Below are 12,062 nucleotides of genomic sequence, written 5' to 3' on the forward strand. Positions count from 1 at the left end.
AGAATCGCGTATACGCCACATGGCCACACAGCAAAGACACAGGGGCGTGTCTTCGCCTGCGACTGTCCCCAGTTGTACATGCAGCACTTTCTGCTCTAATAAATGAAATCAGGGAGCGTAACATTATGTGATGGATATATTGTTACGAGTTCTCCACTTCAGCCTTTACGGGGGGAGGGACCCACGAATTCCCTCCTGGTGCGCCTTTAATAGTTGATATTGTTGCATTTCCTCTTGTATTGCTGCCGTTTTTCCGTTTTTATCCTTATTGTTTGTCGCGTAATTTTCCGCATGTTGCCTTTGAGCAGCCAACTCAAAAAAAGACACAACCGAAATGCAAATGGACAGTTGAATAATTGCTAAAGCTGATGAGTGACGGGAGATACACAATAACCAAGAAAAAATATCATTACCAACTGGTTTTCCGTTCGCTGATGAAGTGTTGATGTGTTTCAACCGCTTTGATTGCCACTTTAATGCTACGTTGCACGTGGCGTGCCATTAAGCATTAAGCTGCAAGAACTGTAGCATAAAAAACTGTAGGCTTACGGATTTTATCGTGAGTATTGCGTACTTTGTTGTATAAAACGTGAACGATTTGGGGATTAACAATCCACATATTATTCTGTTGAAACTAATTGTAAATGCTTACGGAGATTTAAAAAAGTCTATTGCTAATATAGATATAATGCCAATTTAATATTATACAAGCAGAACACTAATAAAAATGCATCGAGCATCCTTATGTTTCCAAAAATTGAATTCAGATCCCATGTAAATTTAGGGAATTTCAGATGAACATCCAAGATTTATTTAGCCAGCTGCATATATTCTAGAATAAATTTCGAGCCCGCTCACATCCAGTAAGTGCCACCTACGAACCCAGCCATAAATATCATGTGCATTTTTCAATTTCCTCTTCGTGCCGGGCACGAGGCGAACGGAAAATTATTTATGGCATGCAAAATTGCCGGTCATAATAATGCATATCACATAGTTGGCCAATAAAATTACAATTGGCTGCCTCGCCAGGAAGACCGTAATTTAGTTTGCCATCGCAATTCAATTAAGACGTTAATTGGCCCTGAGAAGTCGAAAAGACAGTCGCCAGTCGAATTGCCCAAACACACAACATGCTCTGGGGGAAATGGGTGATTTCCTTCCTTGCTGCCCAAAATCAGGAGCCGAACGAAGCCAAATCAAGTGGCAAAACTTTGTTAGCTATGTGTGCGAGTGTGGCTTATTTAGCATAGAATTTGCCTGTGCACTCGGAAAAATCCGGGCGTAAAATCTGTACAAAGGGGTCCTGCAGAAGCCAACCCACTCATGTGCATGCCTAATGAAGCTATCCATTTCATGTGGAACTGATGAACAGGCAGCGTCTTCTTCATGGCAAACTTTTCCGCCCGCAGAGGGGCTAAGGGGATGACGGCTGGTCATGTACGGACACAGAAATCAATTAAGTTAATTTCCGCACGTTGCGTGAGCAAGGGATTACGCCGAGCATTGGTAGTCGATAAAACTTCATCGACACATCTACAACAACAGCGCCAGGAACAGGAACAGGATGTGCATAGAGGGCGCAAACTTTGACAAAGATTCTGGGACGCGGACATGGACAAGGACAAGGACGACGGGCAAGTCGCATCAAAGTCGAAAAGTTAAATTGGCTTGACGACACTTTCCCAGAGCACGCTCCAAATCAATTGAGTGACAAAACAGGGATGTTACACAAATCTATTTCAACTTAATTTCGAGGACACTCGGATGTGCTACTAAGGGCAGCCAGGCCATTAGCTGGGGGATATTTTTAAATCAAATTTTATTTTATAATTATTTATTTTATCATATATACAATACTCAGATCGGTCTATTGCGTGGTGGAAAAATGCTGGCAGAGGAATCGCCGGATTATCTGCGTCAGCAGTATAATGCCGACTCGCTGGAGGATGTCTTCCTGAAGCTCTCGGTTTTGCAGAACATGGGAAAACGCCGCCGATCGTCGATAGCTCAGGAAATCGTGGAACAGGTTACGGTGCCGGCGATCTCTAATCCCGCCTTGGACATGTCCGATGAGCAGCATGCCGCCGAAATTTCCGGCGAATTCGGTGACAATATTTCAATGTCGTCCGCGGCTCGGGATCCGATCAGTACTACCGCGCCCGCAGCTCCACCGTTGCCACCGCCCCAGGAAATACCCACATCCTTTTGGTATAATCTACATGTGATGCAGTCGCATCACCTGCACGCCCTCATCTGGAAAAACTTCTTGTGGATGATGCGCAACGTGGGGTGAGTAATGAAGTTCCGTATATGATCAAATATCAGCGCACAAATAACTGAAAGTTATAATACTTGAATGCATTTGAATTATTTATTTCAAACAAATCCCGCTTTTTCATCAAACCAAGCTCAGCATACATGGGTTGCATAATAATAAGCCGAGCTTACTAGTCCTCATCAATTGTTAACCATCTTTGGGTGATTTTTCCGCAGGGTGATGCTGTTCATCGTGGGTCTGCCCGTGGTGCAGATACTGCTCTTCTGTTACGCCATCGGCCATGATCCAACTGGCCTCAAATTGGCCGTGGCGAATCACGAGATGTCGGGGGAAATGATTATGGAACAATTCTGTCCAGTGCACACCGGATGCAATCAGACGATGCTGAGCTGCCGTTATCTCGATATGCTGGTCAAGAACAAGAGCATGGTTGTGGTGAGTGCAATGCAAATTACCTACTCGACTTCACCAACGCCCCCTTTTCGCAACCGCCTGGGAGCAGAAGGACATGAACAGTGGACAGGATGAAATGGAGGATGAGGCAGTGGCAAATGCAGATGAAGATGCAGCTCCCAGCCCGGGGGTGCAATATCAGCTGTCATTGGCTTTTTGGTTAAATTGTGCAGTGCGAACTTTACAATAACCACTCATGTGGCTTATATTCAGAGCCCCCGATTCGAATACGTTCGCCCTGCCGGCCGCTCCTGTAATTTATTTCAATTTGTGTAGACAGCCGAGTGGCTCCCCCTGTTGGGCCCGAGTGGAGGCTGGTGCTGCCGGGTCTTCAATCTACTGCACACAACATTTTGCCCTGCCGCACTCCTAAATCACCCCCTCCATATACTTGCCTTTGTCTTGGCCAAATCGCCCAAACAGTGCTGCCTACTTGGCCATTTTCTGTATAAAGTTTGGCTATCTTGAGGATCTTAAGTTCCTAAAAACTTAATAATATAAACTACAAAATGAATCATTTATTGTTAAGTTCATTTTTTAGAACATGGTTCGAAATTTACATAAAAAATTACTTAAATTCAAGAAACCTTAAAAGTCATATATCTATATATAGATAGAGATACATATAAATTTTTTTAGATATTTTTTAAATAATTAAGCTGCTTTCTCCATACCAAACAAACAACTCTGCTCCTGGTCCTGCTCGTGGTCCTTCTTCGATGCAAAATGAAGAGGATGCTGGCACTGACTCTGCCTCCGATGTGGCCGTTGCCCTTGGTGTTGGCGAACACAAATTACAGCTGCTTATCTTTGGCACAGCAACAACAGGCCAGTCGGTCGAGATCATCAATAAATTTACTGCCCTGCCATGGGCGGCGATGGCCAGAAATAGTGGGCCAGGGCAGAGCAGAACCGTATTACCGAGGCCAAGAAAAGCCGCTTGTGGCAATTTATTGCAAATAACGCTTCAAAAACAAAGTCGCTTTTGTTGCCAAATTTAAGTTTCGATTCGGTCGAGGGCACGAGTCCTGGCTTATGATTCCATGCATTTTACATTAGACACTATAATAAGCATAATAACAGTAAAGAGGCGCTGAGAGTGTGGGTATTTTTACGATTAGTTTGCACAGCATTCATATAAAATTGAAACTTCTTAGCGGGATTGTTGTAAATTTCTGGTGAACTCGGTGATACTCTTCTGCATAGTCCTTTCGCGGAATCCGTTTCGACAATCAATTGCGTTCCGATGAAAGATAATAAAACAAAATCAGCATTGAGACCTCAATGTCCCATCAAATTATCCCGCCAACATACCGTGACCTCCTTAACTTTTCGAAAATTTTCAAATAACAATATAATAAAGACCGCAATAATAAGGCCAGCAACCGTCCGCATGCCTCAACTGGCAATTTGTGAAGAAAACTTTTTACCTTTGGAAATTGAAAAGCATCCCCAAACCGCTGGCTATCAGACTAAATTTGTATAACTTCGGACAAAAATAAAGGAAAAATGGTGAAAAAATACGCGACCGTGTATCTTTAGGCCGCATCAAAAGACCCAAAACGAAAGAAGGGGGAGCACGAAGGCAAAGTTAATTTTGGTCAATGAACAGCGTATCAACGTGCCATCAGCACTTGGCTAAAACCCTGCCCCAGCTTACCTTCCCAAAATCCTGTGGAGGATTGAAGCTCCAGGCGCACCTCAAGGGGAGGTCATGAAAATTTGAATTTTTCTCGTGTACTGAAGTCGCAGCGTTTCTGTTTTTTCAATACCACTTTTCCAAGACGGCTACGTGGTAGTGTAGTAGGGGTTTGACGTATTAATCGAAAAGACTTTGAAATTTCTAGGCAACAGACTGCGAAAAACAGCTGTTGAACCTATAATAATTAAAATATAATTACATAGAACAGGAATATAGAGAATTATTGATTTTTATTTGCATATTGCTTGTTCATCGATGTAAAATGTAATTTTTGTGACTTTTGGTATATAGAAAGCGAAACTGAAAGGGTATAGCGATAATTCTCGTTGTCCCTTGAATTTTCCCGACCTTTTTGCCTTGTGGTTATGTTTTTTCCAGATCAAAAGCATTTCCTTTACCCTTGTCTTGGCGACACTTAAATCGCCCTTTGTGTTGTTGGACCCACCTCCCAATTTTCTGAAGGCAGCTCCCTGAATGGTTGCAGTAATAATTTTAGAAACTTCCCCCACGGCTGGGAGCCCGAAAAAGAAGTCTTAATTTATGGGAAAATTGAAAAACATATTGTGGTCAGCCGATGTCGTTGGTTGTTATCCTTGCTTCTAATTAAAAGTTCATTAACCATGAAAATGTAGCTCATTAGTGTAGAATCTGGCCAATTTCATGCTATTCGGCGTTGCAGAAAATCTTAGATATCCTGGTAGGAGTAGTAATATTCTAGGTAATATATATGTATCTTTTTAGAATCATTTAATATACAAATAGTAATTCTTACATTTAAAATGCCTTCTAAACTCTTCGAGCGTTCAAAGCATTTTAATAATTGATTTAATCAAAGGTCTTAAATTATTTTTGTTTCATCTAGAATCCCTTTTTTACTACGCTTCTGATGGTACTTGATTAGCGACAAGCTTTTACTTGAAGAAAGTGCTCGAAAGTGCATCCTTGGCTTTATTTTTTCCCTAGCTAGAGAGATTTTATGAGCGAAGTTAAGGCAAAGTCGAAACAAAAATTGCCAAGGTAGCTAGGGAAAGTTTTTCTCCCAGCTCCTTTCGAGCTCATTTGCGTCGGGCTTCTGACCAAGTTGACTTCATTTGCGCTTAGTTTGTGGCTCAAGTTTGTCATAAACAATGTTGAAGTTGGGGTTAAATAGTAGCATAAAAGTTGTTCAGGACCTACAATTTGATTGTCAGTAGCCAGGGCTCTTGGCATTATAATTTATTCCAGGTCTCTAGTGTAAACCCACCAGAATCTCTAGTTCAGGTGAATTCAAATCCACTCTGCGCCACATAGTTTGGCCAAAACCCGCACTCACGCACACATCTCTTTCTGGGCCATCAAATCTAATGAGGCCAATTAAACCACACACTCCAGTGTTGGCCCCAAAATCGAGGAATGTGTGTGCAGCATTAAGACGGCAATTGCGTAAATTTCACGCCTGTTTGCGAGGCGTCTGTCCCTATGCCATTTTCGTTTAAATAACTGCAGATCGAAGCCGCAAAATTGCCCGAACTAAGCCCAAATACAAATGCCAATACACGCAGCCTCGGTTTTGTGGCCAGGCCTTTCTCCCTCGGCTGTGATTGTGATTCCTGTGGCTGTTGTGGCACATAAGTGACTGGCAAAAGTTTAGGCAAAGTTTTACGCCCCTCCAGTTCGATGGTGACTTAATAAATGTGTGAGCACTTGCCGGAACTAGCTCAAGATCCTTGGGACTGCTCCACTTTCTGGTGGCTGCCGTTGCCGCTTCCAGTTCATTATTTATTTCACAGTGAAATGAAATTGTTACAGATAACACAAACAACATATTGTTGACAACAAGGAGAACAGGGTCCGCAAAAAAGTAGGCAACGAATCGCAACGCAACGAAAACGCCTCTCCTTTGTTGTTGATTTGTTTGCCTCGCTGAATTTATCGCCTGGCGCAAAGTACGCACATTAATTACGGGGAGTTACTTTTATTGTTGCTACAACAGAACGCCCCACATGCAGCAAACAATGCGACAGGAAATGAAGCGGGACGCACAAAGAGACAGCTCACAAAGCTGCCAAGAAAGGAAGTGCCGTGGGCAGGAACCGCCGAATCCTGTCCTGACTGCCGAGTCCTGGATCGCGACATGCGTTGCTCAATAATTCAACGGCTCCGATTTTAATTGCACGGCAACGGCGAAAACAATACACAGCCATTTGGCATCTGTCTGGCTGGCAGGTGCAATGACTTTTTAAGCTAATTGAATGAGCTTTTTATTGACTGTTGGCGTTCACCGACACGGCTGCTCATCTAAAGTCCCGAAAGCACCGAAATATTTTTAGATGGAAATGTCTGCGGTTTTCAATAAATTTATATTTCTAGAAATGTCAAGAAAACTATAAAAACTGTCCATATTTTGATTTTAAGTAATATTATCTTTAAAGTGTATGCAATCATTTTATTGACACATTGTCTGTTACTTCATTTGCAGCAATATGTAACCGACGATGAAATGGCTTACGAAGAGGTAAGGAAAGGTAGAGCCTGGGCCGCCCTGGTAATCCAACCCAACTATACCGCTTCTCTGATGGAACGCGTGGAGGATGGTCGGTATGCAGAAGATGGAACCATCGAGTCATCCGACCTGGCAGTACGAATGGACTGGTCAAGTAAATATAAATGATAACATAATAGTATTAAATAAAGAGAAATTAATGGATTATATCTTCTTTCTAGATCAACAAATCTCACAGTTGCTGTACCGCGATCTCCAGTATACATTCTTCAACTTTGTGGGCGATATGCTAAGCGACTGTGATGTGAATCCGAAGCTAGGACGTGTGCCCGTGGACTTCCAGCATCCTGTCTATGGCTATCGCAATCCCAACTTCACAGACTTTGCTGCTCCCGGTGTTATCCTGACGATCATCTTCTTTTTGGCCGTGGCTGTTACCTCCGGAGCTATGTTAATCGATCGGAATGAGGGCATGTTGGAGCGCTGTTTGGTAGCTGGAATTACGGGTCCGGAGATCCTTCTCTCCCAGGTGGTCACCCAGTTCACGGTGATGCTGAGCCAGACGATCTTCGTACTGATTGTTAGCTTCTACTTCTTCGAACTTACCTTGGTGGGTAACATATGGCTTGTGGTGGCACTCTGCATCCTGAATGGACTGTGCGGCATGAGCTTTGGATTCGTTATATCCTGTGCTGTGGACACGGAGCGAACTGCGACTTATGTGGCGATGGGTTCATTCTTGCCCATCGTTATGTTGTGCGGCATTATCTGGCCGATCGAGGGCATGTTCCCGCTTCTGCAGTTCTTCACAGCCTTCCTACCGCTCACCAAACCAACGGAATCAATGCGATCCATTCTGCAACGCGGCTGGGGCATCGACAATCCCGTCGTCTACAATGGGTTTATTTCCATTACTTCCTGGGTTCTGGTATTCCTCGTACTCACCATTCTGCTGCTCAAGTTCAAGAAGGGATAAGATCTTCTCTTGGGTCTACCCGACACAGGAAGAAAATGTGATGTTATGTTGGAAGGTGAAATCTATCTGTCCCAATATATTAAGGGACTTATCATGACCTCTAAATTCGCATTAATTCCTGTGCCTATTTCTTATGATTTTACTAGGTTTTAAGGGTAGACTTACGCTATCTTAGCCAGTAATTAGTCTTAGACTTCCCTCACTGACAATAGGTTCCGGATCACCACTACTACTAAGTATGGAAATTGTTGTGCCTTGTAGAATAAGCCTTCCCATTTCATTTTACTTTCATCCCCATTCACCCACAAAACAACATCGAAACATTCTATTTATGTTGTAAGCTCGTGAACAAAAATTTCAAAAGTTTGAATAAATTGATAGAAAAACTTTGCCGAGATTTACCTCAGAAATTATTGCAGAGAGCATTGCTTTCGGTAATTGTGATTTATTCACATAGGAGAGAGCAATGTGATTGCTCTGATTGCACTTGGTGAGTCGGTAAGCAAACTGGGCGAAATGTCCGGACTTCGGACTTCGGACTCCGGACAAACGGCAGACCAAGTTGCTGCATTGTCGAAGTTGGTGCCAAGTGGTCCTGTGGTCCTTTCAATCAGTCATTGGTTTTGCCAATATTTATTTACCAAGTATCTGCAATCAAAGACCTCAAAAAGAAAGGACCTCAGTTCGGGCCACCGCTCAGAGACCCCTTCGCACAGGACATTATTCGAGGGCCTCCCGTTGGGAGATGGAATGTTAGGGGCGATGTCATGGTGCCTCGTTTTCGACACATTCCACATTTTGTGGCAAAATCAATTAAGCCGGAAATGCATGTAGACCATGACTGAGTGAGTGAGTGGGTGGTAAGGTGGTTGGCACACAGCATCCGCTTAACACGAAAATTCAACTTAACAAGCGGACAAAGTGCTAAGGAAGCAAGCGGAAAGAGTTACTTCCCAGGTGCACTTGAAATAAATGCGGAACTGAGTAGATCCTTAATCTGCAATGCAACGGTTACTACAATGGATTTTCATAAAAAAGGTATTCTAAGAATGGTGCAATTTTTAATTTTTGGCTTGCATATTACAATGTTTAAATAGGAAAAAATAACTGAAATTCTGAAACAATTTTTTCGGAGTGTGACTAACAGGCAATAAAAAAGCAGAGACGCGCACACACACATGCCGACTTATGCTATTAGGTGTTACATATGCATATGTGGGTCAGCCAGCATGGGGCGTGGTTGGAACAACACTAACTGGATCCACATGTCGTCCGGTTCCGTGACTGGCGCTCTTTATCGAACTGCATCGATGCCAGAGCTGGGACTCAATTTATCCGTTCGATGTGTCCAGTGGCACCCAGTCCACTGCTATCCTCGCAAATCAGTCAGACGTTGAGTTTCCACAGGACTCCAGTCCAGAATGGCGCCCGATACGTGTGTACTTACAATTAGATAACCGTCAGCAATCGATAACATTTCAAAGCATCAGCCACCAGGACATTCGAAGGAGCCACATTTGCCATTATTTTTCTGGCATTCCGCTTTCGATTGGCGGCGTCTGGGATTGCGATGCCGATCCTGATGCCTCGCCCATCATTGATTACTCGAGTGTAGCTGACGGCGGCACTCGAGCACACAAATTGGAAAATACAGCAGCCGTGGCGAGGCAGGGAATCCGAATCTCATTTTGGATGGAGGAGTATTTCGTTCTCATTTACCCATCTCTGCCTCCAACTTGGCGCTTTTCGCTTTCCACTTAATTGAAAGTTCAAAGTTTTCGTCTTGCCGCTGAATTAATTTTTCAACTTCATAATTTCACGTGCTCCGTGAAGCTTTAATAACCTCTCGGCCCATTTTGCATTTGCCATTTTCATCGTCATCGCCATCGCCATCTCCAGCCGCCAGCTGCCTTCGACGGCTTTCTTTGTTTGCGGCTGAGTCGGAGGCAATCTGAGCCTTTTCCCGCCATCAAATTGAAGCCCTCTGCCTCTCCAACGGCGTGTTAATTAATTGCTCAATTAATTTAATGTGCAGAGCCTGGGATACCTCGTTGTTTCCTCTGCAAAAGTCAATTGTCCGCTATCTTGGGTGGCTTTTGAATTTTACAAGAAATGTCAAGTTACCCAGCTAGGACCTTAATCCCTTTTGCTTTGTTTATCTGGGGTCAACATAAGCATGTAAATTAATAGCCCTTCTGGGCAGGTGATCCATAGAGATTCCATCACACACTTGAGCCGACGAAGGACCATCCAATCCGGTTGAATTATTGCCTCTGCTTCGGCCCTGCTCATTTTTGCATTATTGATGCTCCATAATTAACCATTGGCCAACCGTCAACGGGCAAGATATCTTCAATTATTCAATCGCAATTAAAACACGCTTACTTAAGGCACACTGCATACGTCGCTCATATGCACTTTATTATTTTAATGATTGACATTAATTATTTGTGGTGAATAATGTGCAATTTGTTTGCTGGCGGCAAACGACAACAGCATCAACATCTGAACTGAGAAGCCGTTGAGGTGACCCGCTCCATTATCCTTCGGTTTGCTTTGTCTGGCAAATTGTGTAATGAAAATGTCAATCAATTTTCCCATGATTTGCCATTAAAGTGGGTGGGAATTTTCCGGACACACATCTACACCTTCGTGCACTCGCACACTCAATGCCAATTGCAAATTGAGTTCATCTGCTGGCGTCAAATATTGACATGACAGACACATTTTTATTTTATTTTATTTGCATTTTTATTTCACTCTCCGCCCTCTGGCAACCATTCTGGCCCATTTCTGGTATATTTTTCGCCTTTTTTCAATTTCCCCCAGCATCAAGTTTTCTGTGTGTGTGTGTGTATGTGTGAGAGGGGGCAACTCCTTGGCTCTCCTTTCTGGTGTGGCCTTCGTCTCCTGGTTGAGTCTGAATAGTCTGTGTAGGTGGCAGAAATGACATATTAATTTCCAAAGGGGAAACGAAATAATATAAATGGAGTTGTCGCTTCGAGCTTAAGCGTGTAAGCCACCTCTTATTTTTTTTTCTTGCCATGCTTTGCTTTCCTTGGGAGCACATTCATATGCAAATTGCCTGGCAAAATCTAAGTAAATATGATCGGGGAAATCAACACTTTGCATTTGGCTTCCTAGGTAATTGTTTAAGCCTTCCATCGCGCGTATGCCGCGTATTAAACCGTGACGATATTTCGGGATATTTCTGGCGTTTTTGATGAAGTCGTTCGCTGTCAGCATGCCAGAATCCTCCATCAATCAACCTTCGATTTTCCCACATACGTATATGTAGCACCAAAAATGAGCGGAAAGACTTGAATGGAGCGATGTGGTCGTCAGTCTGTTTTTGAGTCAGTTAGTCAGCCAGCCGCCTCTGTCCATACCTCAATTGAAAAGCACTTTGGAAAGGATAATAACGATAAATTTTTTATTGTAATGTGTCTTGCAGTGTTTACATGCCGGCTGCGCCTTATGGCAGCTGAAGAGGGCAGATTCAAAAGTTTTGTTTAATGAGAGTAAACAATTATTAAAATATTTGAATGCAGTAAATAGTTAAATAATTGCCATTCCTTAATTCACGAGTTTAAGATTTAATACAACTTAAATAATTTATTGAGTCTTTGATCGGCTCAGTGCAAATTTATTTAAATAATTATATTATAGCAAAGCTTTAAATTTTAATTCCCGTTAGTGTGGCTTATCAAATAATCTGGCTTTATCCAAGATGAAAGGAAATACTAGACTAGCAACCCTCGCTGAGCCATAACAACTGCCAAAATAGCGTGTATTGCCATTATTTTCCAAGCAGGGTCTGATGTCTTCGCCGATGCTTTTCTAGTCCTTCGTTGTCCTGGTACCCGCCGTTCCCCCCACCACTCCCCTTCATCCACAATCCTAATATGAGGACAATTTGCAGTCTCTGCCGCCTTCATGCTGTTGCGCGCGCTTACAGGCAACACTTAATCGGCTTCCGGGGATATTTGGGATTTGGGGCGGAAACCTATTTGTGTCAAGACGCAGCCAGCGTTCCACTCTGCTTATCCACCGCTACCTCCAACACCGCCTTCGCTCTCATTTCCCTGCATTTCCTACCGTCCTTTTGTCGCCGCCCGCTTTTCTTTTTAGGCATTTTCCTTTGGCAGAAGCATATTTAGTCTTTTGT

General features: G+C 43.2%; 1 protein-coding gene across 1 annotated transcript in view; it reads left to right on the forward strand.

Annotated features, from left to right (window-relative positions):
* Window positions 1-8,291, forward strand: part of LOC6617040 (ABC transporter G family member 20) — a 43,870-nt gene extending 35,579 nt beyond the window's left edge. Inside the window, exons 6-9 of the mRNA XM_032720790.1 lie at window positions 1,865-2,292; window positions 2,497-2,716; window positions 6,895-7,072; window positions 7,140-8,291. Coding sequence (XP_032576681.1) covers window positions 1,865-2,292; window positions 2,497-2,716; window positions 6,895-7,072; window positions 7,140-7,894 — 1,581 coding nt within the window. The 3' untranslated portion in view covers window positions 7,895-8,291. The remainder of the gene's footprint in view (window positions 1-1,864; window positions 2,293-2,496; window positions 2,717-6,894; window positions 7,073-7,139) is intronic.
* The last annotated feature ends 3,771 nt before the right edge of the window (window positions 8,292-12,062 follow it).

Source organism: Drosophila sechellia, chromosome 3R (genome assembly GCF_004382195.2).
Source record: "Drosophila sechellia strain sech25 chromosome 3R, ASM438219v1, whole genome shotgun sequence".
Lineage (NCBI taxonomy): Eukaryota > Metazoa > Arthropoda > Insecta > Diptera > Drosophilidae > Drosophila > Drosophila sechellia.